The sequence below is a fragment of the Schistocerca serialis genome, chromosome 5 (genome assembly GCF_023864345.2).
Source record: "Schistocerca serialis cubense isolate TAMUIC-IGC-003099 chromosome 5, iqSchSeri2.2, whole genome shotgun sequence".
NCBI lineage: Eukaryota > Metazoa > Arthropoda > Insecta > Orthoptera > Acrididae > Schistocerca > Schistocerca serialis.
In genome coordinates, this window is record NC_064642.1 from 177,050,312 (window position 1) to 177,066,329 (window position 16,018).

The 16,018-nt window shown below is 41.7% G+C and overlaps 1 protein-coding gene across 2 annotated transcripts in view; it reads right to left on the reverse strand.

Moving 5' to 3' along the window:
* Positions 1-16,018, reverse strand: part of LOC126481354 (uncharacterized) — a 481,436-nt gene that overhangs the window by 85,922 nt on the left and 379,496 nt on the right. For both annotated transcript variants that reach the window (XM_050105052.1, XM_050105051.1), the window contains exon 3: positions 2,543-2,672. In XM_050105052.1, the coding sequence (XP_049961009.1) occupies positions 2,543-2,672 (130 nt within the window). The remainder of the gene's footprint in view (positions 1-2,542; positions 2,673-16,018) is intronic.

Here is a 16,018-nt window from a genome sequence, read left to right on the forward strand (position 1 = left end):
GTAAGAAAACATTATCATTTAAGCATTTATTTACATATTGTCATTTTTCTAACAAGTTTGTATCATCGTAACGAGTTACTTATTATTTCCATTTAACAAAATATACTTATGTAAAACGATAAAATAATAACAAAATAAAAAGAAACAAAGTCAATGTAAAACGTAAAATAACAATTCTAATTTAAAACAAATATAAGAAAAATAAACAACTAGACTAATAGTGAATGTTTAGATATTTTAATCAAATATGTTGTAAATACTCCGACAGCTCATGTGTGCACCTTATTTTCGAATTATAGTATTTCAGAAAGCAGTTTTATTACAAATGGTTGTATGGAAATTGTGAGCTTCTTTAATTTAAATTGTAACAAAAGTTTCCATTTTTCAAAATTAATTGATGTGGTGAGGTATTTTTCAAAATTTCATATTAATACAAAATTCGGTTAGACAGTTTTCAAGAATGCTAATTACGTATCTACTTTCATATCAGAAAAATTATCCATATGTCACTGTTCTGAAGATACTCCTTCAAACCTAATATGCCAAATTACCTTTGGTAGTGTGATATACCCCTCAAAAGTGAAATTGGGCCATATACAATATATACGTATTGCATTATTTTGTCCTCTACGCATTAGAAAAGTTTCATCAAGATCATTTATTGACACTTAGGAACGATCCCTTGTCAGCGATCTTAGGCAGCGATCTGGTAACATCCCGGACGGACCGTTGCTTGAATACATAATTATTAAGAATTCTGTTTCCTGAGCTTTTTTTAGTCCGTAACAGCTTTCTTAGTCGTTAAAGACTGTGTTGAAATCTCCAGCAGTAGAAGACATACGTCAGACAGAGAATTATGCCTTGGGCAACGGCCTATTGCCTATAAATCAAATGTCAGCGATATCACAAATACCGACCGTACGTTGTGTGACTGAATGCAGAATTGTCAAGCCATCGTATTTTTTTCCATAGGCAAATGTTAAATTACTCTCGTAATTCTGTTGTGGATCAAATGCAGATGACGTCATTATGGGAAATGGGAACGGAAGACCGGCATGTACGCAGTTGCCATGTTTATGTGCTGGGGGAATCGGCGACGGAATCCGTACGCCAGGCAGTTAGACCAGCCCCGTTCAGCAGGTCGTTGAAGTCTGACCGAGAAACCAACACAAAAGGATTGAAGAAACTATTTTGGTACTGTTCTGTAAACCTTCGCATTCATAATAACTACCGAACAGAGACGAAATCGCTGCCGCACCGAGGAATCTGTTTAATATCCCGTGAACAGAGTGAAAAGTGTGAAAACCCAAGATATACAGTGTGTTCCGGAACTATTTATTCATGTTAATATAAAAGGTAGAGTGCATCATTTTAAATACATTTTGATCTAATGCTCTTTGAAGTTGTAAAGTTTTAGGAACATTACGTTAGTGATTCTGAGCTGACGTAACCTACGCCGTTAGTTTCGCTGACTGGGAATACGTACTGACATCCAAAATTGGTCTGTGTACCGGTGGTTGGTTGTACTTGTTGGACGTACCACTGAATGTTAAACAAAGTATGTACTTCCAGCACGATGGGGCCCAGACTTTTCAGTATTGCAGTAGCGAACCATCAGAGAGCCACGTTTGGGAATCGACGAATGGACCACAGGGCCCTGTGTCCTGGCCACCCAGGTCACTTGCACTCACGTGTCTGGATCTCTTCCTCTGGGGGCATATGAAGCAGCCCGTGTATGAAACTGTTGTGGAAAGAAAAGAAGACCCGGAGTCTGTGAATGGAAATAGCAGTTGTCCGACAATATACTACGTGCCCACAGGCTAATGGTCGCACATTCGAGCAGATCCAATGGATGCCGCTGCTGTAACTGGCATGATAAACTACCTTCGTGTAAATCGTGCCTAGTATCATAATTGCCGTCACGGATCATATGTATCATAACTAAACATATTTGTTTTCATGTTCTCTGCTTCCTGTATTAATTTGAAAAAATAGTTTTGGAACACACTGTATAGTTATTGATAAGGATGCAGTATTCCTCGCCTCGATCGGCAATAGTGAATCTGTTGTTTAATGGAGTACAGACAACGACTACTAGAAATTCCAGATAATTCTGTAATGGATAACAAAGCTGTACCTAGATTCCGGGATGAGACAAGTGTCCCATCATGTCCCCCCCTTCCCTCCCTCTTGCACGTTGCATATGCAAACAACGAAGTACTAAGGATTTTGGGTTGAATGAATAGATGGTCACAAGAAAGAAAATCGTGGAAAGCTGTCTCAATCGGAGAGGCTAATGAGCCTTCCCCTTTCCCGAAATGTAAATTGTGTAGATCCCGATCCCCATCTAGCGCTTTTTACCACTCTTACTCGACGAGGTAGAACATGATAGATTGTAGTTTTGAGTACTAAGTAACATAACACATCGACAGCTGAAATTCAGCAAATTATTGAGTTCTACTAGTGTTTACACTATCGTGCATCACTTTAACCTCACAAATCGTCTACGCAGAACAAGTGTACAGTGGCAGCAGGTACTCACTTGGGATCGCCGTCGCTGTACTTGTAGAGGACCATCTTTGGCTCCGGGAAGACGCCCTGGGCGCGGCACGACACGTTCACCGAGTCGCCGGTCGGCTTGTAGGGCTGCAGCCGCAGGCTCTTCTCCGTCGCTGCAACACAGGGGGAGGGGCACGTCAGCTACACGTCCGGCTCACGTCAAGAGTCTCGCTAAGCTACTGGGCGGTATCGTATCAGAAACAGGCAAGGAAGTCTCTCTGTGTACATTGCCTTCGAAAGCTGAGAGTAGAAAAGAAAAACTACCTTGAAAACTTAAAAGCTTGTATGCTGCGCACCTTTGGTGTTGTGATAAAGGTCAACTGTCGACAAATGCTTCTTGTGTAATTTTCTTTTCATTTATTCAGACAACTACATACAACCGTTCGCTCGACAAACGATCCATTCCCAAGGACTGGAAGGTTTCACAGGTCACCAGAATATTCAAGAAAGGTAGTAGGAGTAACCCACTAAATTACAGGCCTATATCATTAACGTCGATATGCAGCAGGATTTGGGAACATACATTGTACTCGAACATTACGTTACCTCCAACAGAACAGTCTATTGACACACAGTGAACATGAATTTAGAAAACATCGTTCTTGTGAAAAATAACTAGCTCTTTCCTCACACGAAGTGCTGAGTGCTATTGACAAGGGATTTCAAATTGATTACGTATTTCTAGATTTCCACAAGGCTTTTGACGCTGTTACGCACAAGCGGCTTGTAGTGAAATTGCGTGCTTATGGAAATTCGTTTCAGTTATGTGACTGAATTCGTGATTTCCTGTCAGAGAGATCACAGTTCGTAGTAATTGACGGAAAGTCACAGAAGTGATTTCTGGCGTTCCCCAACGTTATGTTATACGCTCTTTGCTGTTCCTTATCTGTATAAAAAAATTAGGTGACAATCTGAGGAGCTGTTTTAGATTTATTGATAAAGTGATCAGAAGATCAAAACAAATTGCAAAACTGTTTAGAAAACGTAACCTTTATGGTGAAAAAATTGGCAATTGCCCCTAAATAACGAGAAGTATGTGGTCATCCACATTACTGCTAAAAGCAATACGTTAAACTTCGATTTCACGATAAATCATTCAAATGTATAGGCCCTTAATTCTACTAAGTATCTAGAAATTACAATTACCAACTACGTAAGATGAAAGGAGCACATAGAAAATGTTGTAGCTGCCTTCACTACGCTTGTCCGTCCTCTTTTAGAGTACTGCTGCGTGGTGTGGGATCCTTACCGGATATGACTGACAGAGTACGTCGAGAAAGTCCAAAGAAAGGGAGCACGTTTTGTATTATCGCAAAATAGGTCACAGAGTGTCACTGAAATGATACAGGGCTTGGAGTGGACAGCATGAAAACAAAGGCGTTTTTCGTTGAGGCGGAATCTTCTCACGAAATTTCAATCAACAACTTTCTGCTCTGAATGCGAAAATATTTTGTTGACACCTATCTACTGAGGAAGGAACGATCATCATAATAAAATAAGGGAAATAGGAGCTCGTAAAGAAAGATATAGGTGTTGGTTTTTTCAGCACGCTGTACAAGATTGCATCAATAGAGAATTATTGTGAAGGTGGTTCGATGAAACCTCTGTCAGGTACTTAAATGTGATTTGCAGAGTATCCATGAAGATGTAGATTTCTGGTGAAGCATAATTTACATAGTACAGCAAGTATAGATAAGTTCTCAGCATGCCATCATGAGATTCAACGTCAATAGTGCCCACTAATGCACTTGTCCTAGCCTCAAGTACATTACGTTAATCATGGTAGTCTTCAAGTTGTAAGACAGCTTCTATGTAAACCATGGCTTGCTGTATCCACGCGTTACCTAAGTGATTACATTTCGCATGTTGTCGGACGTTACTCGTGCTTATATACAGAAGCCGCGGTGGCGCGGTGGACTGTTAACAGCACGATACATGTGAGGCAGAACATGCACAGCCTGATATTGTGTAGCAGGTTTTGAGAATGAAAACGTGGTCGAAGTAGGTTGCATTTCTTTTACTATCCGACCGATCGGCCAATGTCTACCAAGGTCATTTTCCCGTACGTATCTTAAGCTTCCAGCTTCATTTTCCAATGTAACACATTGCTGGTACGCGTTAACAGGAATATTTTTTGAATGAACACAAAGTCATTAGACTGTATTGTTGTTTATTTAATTACGACCCAGGTAACGCCCTTTTACGCCATTTTCAAGTGACTGAGATTATGTCATTAACATATACCACAGGATATCAAGCCTAAAATTCACCGCATCATCTTAAAAAATATTTTACTTCTGGCATTTCGGGGGGAGTGAATATTTTCTTTAATTTATGGCCAATTTCAACCTTGATGTCCTGCAATATATGTTAATGACATAAGCTCAATCACATGAAAATGGCATAAAATGCCGAAACCTGGATCGTAATTCAATAAACAACAATACAGTAAAATGGCGGTGTGTTCATTTAAAAATTATTGCATGACTATTGCTCAGTAACATTAAAAACTGTGAACAGGAATACGTCTTCTGTGCGTATGTGCCACAAAATCGATACAGTATTGTACACGGTTACGTCTATACATACAGAGAGATGTAGATGGGTATATGTTACATGTTCCAATCTTACGCTTCAGTATGCCCTAACAAGAGACTGGACAGATAGTGCATTCTGATAGTCACTGAGGATGTATGCTTTAAGTATATTTTGGGAATTGACAAAGTTTGAACTGCTCTAATTTATTATTGATGATATACAGTGCCAATTCGTTAGGTAGCCACAAATGATCGACGTTAATGAATGGAACTGATTTGTTACGAATGTTTGAAAGAATAAAATGAAACGAATACAAACAACTTTTGTACAAATTTAGTGTTGAAAATGTTCTTCGTAAAACAGGATTTTATCAAAGTTTATTTGGGGAAAAGGGCACCAAAGCGAAATCTTGTATTTCGTCACTTCTGTTATGGATACAACAATTCGATTGCCGTAAATGACCAAGCTGCCGAGTCTGAAATTGATGAACAAAGGGATCACGTTGTTAAAAAAGTAGACCACCGATACAAGTTATGGATGGTGGCTCCTATTTCGATTGCACATGAGACTGGATTCTTCCTACACGTCGGTCAGGGGGCATGAAGATAGCTAGTGAAACGTCGAAACTGGTCGCATAAGTAAAATAAAGTAGGAAATACAGGTAGCTGACTTTTTTTGAATGGGGAACCGTTTAGTGACGATATGTGCGCAAATGGGGGAATCCCAGACATATTTGATTTCGACAAAGAGGAGATTGTTGTGACCTAGTGCCTGAGAATGAGCATCTCAGAAACGGTGAATCTGGTCGGCTGTTACTGTGCTTTTATAGTGAGCATTTATGAAAATTGGTTGAAGGACTGTGTAAGCACAAGTAGGAAAAAAGATGTCGGATGACCACACACCACAGAAAGGGAAAGACTTCACCGCTCTGTAAATCAGAATAAACAGGGATGCTTGACAGAGGACAACGCACACACAGATCCCGGTGATTACGGAGAACACCGTCAAGCTCGGTAGCAGACGAGGGGCGTAACGTACACCCATGATGACACATCAACATTGTCTGTTGTGAATGCTGTAGCCATCTAATCATCGAGATCGGTCTATGGAAACGTGGCGCTTCGGCGGATGAATCATGTTTTTGTTACACCAGGTCGAGGGTAGTGTCCAGATTCGCCATCATGTTGGACAATGACTGACACGCGCATCGCGCCAACAATGCAGGCCGCGGGCGGGGGGAAGGCAATATTATGCTGTGGGAGACGATCCCCTGTGCTTCCGTTGGACCAGTCGTAGTAATCGGTGAGACTACCATGATAGCTGCGGACTACGTGTATTGTGGACCATCTGCTTCGTGTATGATTTACCCGATGGTGACGACATCTTCCAAAACGTATACCTGTCCCTGTCACAGGGCCAGAATCGTGCTACAGTGGTTTGGGAGGCATTGTGGTGAACTCACGTTGATAACTTGGCTACCATATGCACCTGACGTTAACCCGATGTTACACATCTGGGACGCTATCAGGTGTCAGCTCCGCACTCACAAACTATCAACCCACAATTTACAGGAACTGCGTGAACTGTACGTATCAATTTGGTACCATATACCTCTGGAAACCAAATAAGCAGTCGCTGATGTGTTGCATAGCTTACCAAAGGTGTCAACAAGAAGCGACTCAAAAAGGTATTCCCAGTTTTGACACATACTAGCTACAGTAAATTAAAAGGCACTTCTGAGAAACAATTTGTACGACTGACAGTGTCAAAATATTGTATACACATATGATTTTCCTTTTACCACTGAAAAACCCTGGACCGTGCTGGTTCAACTGAAATTTTTCCTTTTCCTTGCTAATGTTAACCCTATATTCCCACGTCCATTTCCTACGATGATCTATCTTTGTTTTAGTAGATGTTCTTTAGTTTTGGATTTCCTTGAAAACCATTGTGCTGTAGGAGCTTCTTCTTGAGTAGAATGCGCTTAAATATATCCTCCACAAAATGTCATAACCCACCACCTACACCTTTGGGTAATTAACCTGACCGCACAGGGGTTAGCCGCGCTGTCTTGGGGGTCCTGTCACGGTTCGCGTGGCTTCCCCCTTCAAAGGTTCGAGTCCTCCCTCGGGCATGAGTGTGTGTGTTATCCTTAGCGTATGTTAGATTAAGTAGTGTGTAAGCTTAGGGACCGCTGACCTCACAAGTTTGGTCCCATAAGATCTTACCACAAATTTACAACATTTGTAATTAACTTGTATTTCACCCTAAAACCTAACGTTTCATCCCCATCAGCGGAGTACTCTTAAGGACGGATTCACACCCTGCCTTGCTACTGACTACAGTAAAATTCCGCTTCCACGTTCTTCTACGCAGTGGCGTGGCGTGGCATATTTTGAATGCGCGAGCGCAATTGACCGTTTTTGGCTGCCATCGTTCGCTGTTGCTACTTACCCACGGTGGAAGACTGGCACACATACACGAAAGGAACGGACAAAAAAGTATCAGAAAAACCCAAGGGCAATCGCAGAAGAGATGAGACTCACAGATCAGCTATTGCGGAATATGCTTTGCAGCCAGAAGACCACCGCATTCCTTCTGCTAGGACTCAATTCATTCATAAGCGGATACCACTAAATGCCTTACAGATAGGCCACAAAGGTTGTAAAACACTCAGGAATTTCAGGGCGTGAAACGGAGTGACATCCCGATTCTGATGCTGAAGAAGATGTGCACCAGTTTTCCACCATGAGGTGATAGCATCAGCAGACGACGGCATTCGACTACGGTCAATAGTGCTCACGCCTTCAACACATATGACGTCACGCCACTGTGCGGAAGCGGAATTTTGCTGTTGCCAGCAGCGTATCAGGGTGTGAATCGGAATTGAAAGTAGCTACGATCCCCCTTGAAAATGTCCTCCGCAAATGGGGACGAAATGTCGGGTTTTAAGGTGAAATCCATTCGACGGCAGCATAATAGCCCAGAATATTTTATTATTTGTGATCCCGTGCACTGACAAATTATCACAACATGAAACATTTACTAGTAACTAACGTTGACGGAGATTCAGAACAAGGAACCAAATAGTGGGTAACTACATTTTTAGCACACTAACCTGTTTCCGCGATCTGACAACAGTGATTGACAAAATTGGAGTTCGTAATAAAAATATGCATGCAGAAGGGCGTCTTCCTCCTACTCAACAACACTCTAACGTTTACTGAGCACACTGCGACCTACACTTGCTGAAGCTGACTGCAGATCTTAATACTTTAGCGTCGTTCTGTAGTACGCCAGTGCTGCAGTCGGTGGCCACTGTGTCAGACAATACCTGTGAATCGGGAAAAGCTACCTAACGCAAACCTTACCTTATGTTCCAGTTGAAGCTGCAAAGTGAAACGACTACTTCCACACCGTATTCTGTGGGCAGAATTCGAAGTGACTCTCTCACTAACAGCTTCCCGCAACCTACATCCCATCTTCGAGGGCCAGTCGTCGAATATCATGAGCAGTCATCCAATGACAAGTATGAGTTCTCTTGGAGCGTTCTCCCACTTGTCAATAACGTTCCAAAACTACTACTTCAGACCAGGCTGACTACTGAAATTCCGGCATTTTCACACCCAGATTTTTTTGGTCATAAGTCTTGTGGGTTCATGCGGCCCGCCACGAATTCCTCTCCTCTGCCAACCTCTTCATCTCAGAGTATCATTTCAACTTACATCCTCAGTTATCTGCCAGATGCATTCCAGCCTCTGTCTTCCTCTGCGGCTCCCTTTAGTACCATGGAAGTCATTCCCTAATGTCTTAACAGATGTCCTAGCATCTTGCCCCTTCCCCTTTTCAGTGTTTTCCACATATTTGTTTCCTCTCCGATTTTGCGCAGAAATTTCCCATTCCTTACCTTATCAGTCCAAGTAATTTTCAACATTCGACTGCAGCATCTCATCTCAAATGCCTCGATTCTCTTCTATTCCAGTTTTCCCACAGTCCATGTTTCACTACCATATAATGCTGTACTTCAAACGTATATTCTCTGGAATTTCTTCCTCAAATTAAGGCCGATGATTATTACTAGCAGACTTCTCTGGGCGAGGAATGCCCTTTTTGCTTCTCATGTCCTCCCTGCTCCGTCCGTCACTGGTTATTTTGTTGCCTAGGCAGCAGAGTTTCTTAACTTCATCTACTTCGTGACGATCAGTGGTGATGGTTAAGCTTCTCGCTGTTCTCGTTTCTGCTACTTCTCATTACTTCCCTCTTTACTCGATTAACTTTCAGTCCATATTCTGTACCCATTACACTGTCCATTCAGTTCAGCAGATCATGTAATTCTTCTTAAATTTCACTCAGGATAGCAATGCCATCAGCGAATCGTATCATTGATATCCTTTCACCTTGAATTTCTGAACCTTTCTATAGCTAAAGACAGGAATTTGTTTCGGCTCTGTCCTCTAGATGCGTCAAAACAGCGCGTTATTTTATTACACTATGTGGTTTCCCAGACCCTCCTTACATTCTATCTGCATTATACATATGAGCGGCCAGCTGCAGATATTCTGGGACGAAAAAGTTGCAGTCCTATAGAATCGGCACACCTCGCCTGCCGTGTTCTGCCGAGAGCGTAGAGCCATAAATCCCTGTAGCTTTCAAAGAGCCTGCAAAGTGCCCACCTGTATATGGCTCTCCTGTCGGCAGTCTTCTACATCTACATCCACACTACGCAAGCCGACTGACGGTGTGTGGCGGAGGCTACTCTGAGTAAATCTATCGGTACTCCCTTCATTCTCTGCATTCTCCGCCCAAGGCTCATTGTCGCCCAACTTCTGCGACCTTTACTGTCCTTTACAACGCCCACACCAAAGGAAAACGCTTTAGTAAAGTGAGAGCGGCGGTCATCCCGTGCACAGTTCCGACGACACCACTGCTGTCCGCATTGTATCGGTTCGCGACACGAGTCCCCTAGTCCTGTCCAGCGCACACAATACTCCACGGCGAACGCTTTCCTATTTAGCATCGTCACCTTTGACAACCTACGTTAAGGGTGCCCTTCGGTCCAATTTGATCTGCTCTCTGACTATGAAACTGCTAGCCCAGCCAAATATAATTCTCAAGAAATAAAACCCCTACAAGTACTTCATGTACTGACAATCACTATCGGATAATCTTTAATAAAAATAGAGGAAAAGGCTATTTTCAAATCAAATTAATTCGATCTATGTATCACTCTATATACTTTGCATCCGAGATAGCGATAATGTGAAAATCGACGAATCCGTTGTTTCGCCGTCTTTCAAGTGTTATCCACATATTACTGGTTAATTGCATTACTGCGGTGAACCAAGCGTCCTTGTTGTTCCTGTTGTAAAAGTACTGGAATCTGCGACTACATAACACTGCAGAGTCATACTAAAAACGTGGGCATAAAAATAATCCTTCTCCTGCATAAAAAATAATCCTTCTCCTGCAAGTGGTCTCTGTCATCGTTCTCTGGTTGGGCTTTGTGACTTACCTCAAGACCTATATCATATTTCTATTTCCTCTATTCGGAACTTTATGATATTCCTAATTCCTCTATTCGGCCTTTTTTGTTCAAAGCATAGCATTCTGTGGCATATAGAGTCTCCCGTTGTGTTAACGTGTAGTAATTTCGTATCTTGCTTTAGCTGATATTATTTTTTAGACACTTTTTATTAGTTGATATGCTGTTTTCATTATCTGTGAAGGAAGACCTTTTCTCTCAGAGGTGCTAATCACGGATACTTTTCTGGTATGTATGTATTTTTTCATACACCCCGGTACCGCTGGTGGGAATGTTTTACTATCCACACACTATGTCATTTAAACATGACATATTCGCATGTTCAGCTGACTGTAGTCATATTTTACAGGAATGGTTTCATGGCATTCGCTGCTCAACCGTGATGTTTTTAAGATTTATGGTTTAATATTTCTTTCGTCAGTATTAGCATCAATTTCTCAACTGTGAAATTAAACTACTTCAAGATAAAAATGATTCGGTTGTAGAATCACTCGATTACAGCGAACAGTATTCCCAAATATGAAAGAACACTTGTTTCATCGTCTCATATTGGCATTTCATTGCTGAGGCTTGTTTAACAAGTGGACTGGCCGCACGAATACTTTGCTCCTTGGATCGCGACGGATGTTGTAAATTTAAAATGTCCCCTAGCATTTATTGTAGTTAAATATATAGTAATGATGATGGAACAGTGTAATGGGTGTGTTCTACCGCAGCGCCGAAGGTAAAATAATAAAAATTCCCAAAAAACAACAACGTATTACGTAGAAGAAATTATGTAACCTCTACTAGACAGGCGCGGCATAGGACGTGATTGTGGATATTAGGCTTCCCCACTGGACAATAAGTTTCGATTAAGGAGAAAATAATAGTAATTTACATGTTAATGATATGTATATTTCACACTGGAGGGCAACGCTGAAATGTTAATCCATAAATATCGTATTCATAAAGTAGAAATGTTACTCGAAAACTATGCATGGAGAGCTGGAGGGAAGGTAGAAAGCCGGCCGCGGTGGTCTAGCGGTTCTGGCGCTGCAGTCTGGAACCGCGGGGCTGCTACGGTCGCAGGTTCGAATCCTGCCTCGGGCATGGGTGTGTGTGATGTCCTTAGGTTAGTTAGGTTTAAGTAGTTCTAAGTTCTAGGGGACTTATGACCTAAGATGTTGAGTCCCATAGTGCTCAGAGCCATTTGAACCATTTTTGAAGGTAGAAAGTTAACTGAATTTTCAGCCGATATGTGCCGGGAAAATTTGTTATGCTGTGCAGAATACATTTATAATGACACTGGCTTGTATTTATAATTCTGTGTCGTGTAGATAAACTCACAGCGACATCTGCGATCTTTCCAGAAGTGCACATTACGTGAGCGAATTAATTAGGCCTTTATTTCTGCTTTACTTTTACTGTGAGTTTGTGGCAGTCTGTTTCTGTTAGAACAGTGAACTTTGTTGCCTCCGAGGCACGCTCACACGGGGAAGTTATATTTGGCGAATTTACTGAAACTGGTGGTATAGAACATTGGGACAGTTACCGCCACATTACACTAGAAACATTCTTCTACCAAAAGTGTAAGGACACTCCACATAAGAGACAAATAAAAATGTCCTTAACACTGATCCTATTTATGGTTATGATGTGCGAAGATTTCCGGGGATTGTAAGTATCTGGTAATGTTCTTCAGTATGTTTGAGATTGAAAACTCCATCTACTCACCCCCAAATCATTACAATCACCAAGACCTACACTTATTGGGAGCCTGTTGTCCCCTAAAACAGAGAAATTTATTAAAATGTGCTAGATAAAGTGACCGGTAAATATCCTAACGTTTCTAACATTGGATTAGTTTCTTACTCAATGCCGTATCTCTCCGAGACTTCCAGAAAAGAGCCGCTATATGTGAAAAGTTTGCTCTCTGAAAATACCCTGAGGTTTTAGGGGAAGAAAGAAACATTTAAATGTAATGAAAGAGTTTTTCCTCGTATAGGTAACGTTTTAAGAGCTGATTAAAATTGCTTTAACTCCTTCAAATGACAAATGAGGTGCAGTTGATATCACGGTTCCTTGTTCCTTGTTTGCAGTAGTTCCATAAAAGAAATGTATAAGTGACGCTCAGACATTATGATCATTTGCGTAGGATCTTGTTTGTATATCTTTGGAACGAAATACATCACTGATTCTGCGTATCAACGATCCGAGAGTTTCTAGGTAGATTTGTGGAGATGTGTGGCTTTAGATGCCTACCCACAGGTCATGTAATTCACGAAAATTGGGGGCCACTGATTTTCGTACGCAGTAACGGCACCCGATAGCGACCCAAATGGGTTCCACAGGATTTACATCAGGCGAATTTCACAGCTGTCAGTGTGTCTTCGATTACTACCATAGGTTCAATGCAAGCGTAAGAGTACGTCTTTCATAGCATAATAGTGCTCTTACCAGCCTGCATCCGTGGCACGCTGCATATTTCGAGCAGCCGTTTATCTCGATGACGGCGTTTGTGGAGGCGACCGTCGACCAAGAGTAGGAAAAATGTGATGCATCCAAAGAGAGGACACGTTTCCATTGACCGGCGGTCAAATCCCGATGGTCTCGTGCCTGCTGCAGTCGTAACTGACGATGTCGTTGGGTCAACATGTAAACACGTAGGAGTGGTCTGTTGCGGAGCTCCATTTTCAACAGTGTACGATGAGCGGTGTGTTCCGAAAATCTTGTGCGTGCACCGGCACTATGCTCTTTCTCTATTCAACCTTACAGAGCACACAAGTCTTGAAGCACCACGTTCTGTGAAGAGTCGTAGAGGTCCAACCATTTAGCACTTAGTGATAGCTTTATGTCTTTCTACCTCTTTCCAAAGATGTTCACGAAAGTAGTATGTGAAGATTCCACCAGCTCCGCAGTTTGCGAGATATTCGTTCACAGGCTCTGCATGATAATAATTTACCCTCTGTCAAAGCGGTTTATCTCAATGGATTTTCCCATTTGCAGCCCATATCTTTGCTAGGGTGATCTCCCGTCCGTGTCTTTTCCGCTTATATACTTTTGTTATCGCGTTACGTGCGCGTAACGCCACCAGGGGCATACAACGTAGCGGTGGGCAGTGGTCATAATGCAGTAGAGCCCACTTTATCCATTCTGAGCTTTATCCGTTCTGAGCTAACAATAGTTTGGTCCGATGAACAGAAAGGTCAGTGGTACGGAAAGTGACAAATACGACCTTTAACTCTAAAAAAAAAAAAAAAAAAAAAAAAAAAAAAAAAAAAAAAAAAAAAAAAAAACATTAATTTTACAATTTTTTTCCGGCTGACCGGTTCGGACTAAATGGAAGGCCGAATTAGTGAAAGTCGGATGGCCGGGCCTGTGATGTGTTCTTTTGTTTTTGATATTTCTATGCTTTTCCTTCAAACGTGGTAAATCAGCTACAGAATATAATTATTTGGACTCTAGGCCTATCGCCTGTAACGGCACGTCGATTTGAGTTATTCGCATTGTTCTTCAGAGGGTTGTCGCATGACTACTTCACACGGGAGTACGCAGCAGGGCGAATTTGGCATACACGCAGATGCGGAACCAATGTTCGATGTCACAACCGGTTGTCGGTCTCTCTGAATAATCTGCTGCAATAAAAAGCAAATAATAGCATAATCGTTGCCTTACATAGGACATTAGATAAGCCAAAGCAAATCAAAGAAAAGAGAGTTTTCACCATCGTCGGCAAAGGAAATCTGACTTATTGAACTCAACGGGAAAGAAAACTTTTTTGTGCCAGTAGCAAAAGACGACACCGTTATTTTATACTACGTGAATACAGAAGAACTGTTCAACACCATACACGATACTCATTTTAAGACTGGACATGGATGTAAAATGAACTGCAAACTAAATACAAAAATGTCAACAAAGAAGTCACAACGTTTTGTCTGCCCTTATGCTAACCTTGTCAGGCCAAGCTGTCTGATACCAAGGAATTTAAGTCAAGATGCCAGGTGGATGTGATAGACCTAAAAAGTAAACCTGACAGTGACAATAATTTTATAATTGTATAATTACTTCGACCAGTTAACCAAGTTTATGTTGTAGCGACGCCGGAAAAGCAAAAGAGAAAAAGAAGTTACTTACCAACTACTTGACATCTTCACAACAACAGGTGCTCCAGGTGTGCTTCAGTCACATAAAGGGAGAGAATTTTCGAACAGACCTATAAATGATCTGAAGAGCATGTGGCCTTAACTGAAACTGGTACACGGAAAACCTAGACATAGCCAAAGTCAAGGTTCCGTCGTATGTGCCAACTAGGATGTTGAGAATATGATAATAACGTTCATGCAGAAGAAGAAATAAACAGAATGGCCTGACACTCTCCGATTTATTCACTTCATGAAAACACAGTTCTTTTCATCAAGACATTCAGCAGTTGCCACACGAAGCCATGTTTGGCTGCAAACGATAAGTACGTCTGATACCTCAGATCTGCTCAGAGAGGTTATGGATAACACAGTAGCAGCGTCGAAAAAGAAATTAACGTTGCTATAAATGCAGGAACTCCGCCTGATAATGCCGCTGCCACGTGACGATGGAACCATTGGAATCTACAGAGCAGTTGTCTGACAGTATCAGTGCACAAATATTGAGTGTGGTGTGTCAGTGCGCTGAATGTGGTACAGCAGATTGTTGTGTATCCTGCGGCAAAGCTGTTCATGCAGTTTGTGGAATAAGTAACGAAGTGGAAGAAAGGCATGCGGAAAACATAAAACATTGCTTGCAGACTATGTCGAAATAAATGAAAAACCAGGAAAAAGAGGTCAATATCTCATATTAGTTTGCCAATACAAGGTGCGGAAATTCTTAAAAATTCAGATGCCAAATTCTCACTAGCAAAATCTGGAGACAACGTTCGCGTCCGTATTCCAGATGTTGACGGAGGTGGTGGTTTCCCAGAAGCGTTCCTGCAGTTGTCATGAAAGTCAATGGTGCTTTCTGCAAGCTAGGAACAGAATAGTGTTCTAAAGCAACAGTATTCCAGAAACGAGTTTTCCATTCTGTACGAGAGACTGCTCACGCTGGATCCCGTGGTTACATAGGAAAAGGCTTTATCAACCATCTCTTCTTCACAACCACTGACCGACGGCCAAGGGTACACCCGATGCAATTGCGCTAGGAAATGAGCAACAAATCGCTACAAATGTAGATGTATGAGACTGTTGTGCAATCTCAAATGTCATGAAAATTCATATTACAGGTTACGTGATGACTGTAATAAGTGAGACTGATAAAATGAATAGCTTCTATACAGTTTGAACTTATGCAGTCTCTACAGATGGGCTCCGTCTTTTTTCTTGCGACTTCAGCCGTAGGGTTCACACTTCCTGCCGAATTGGC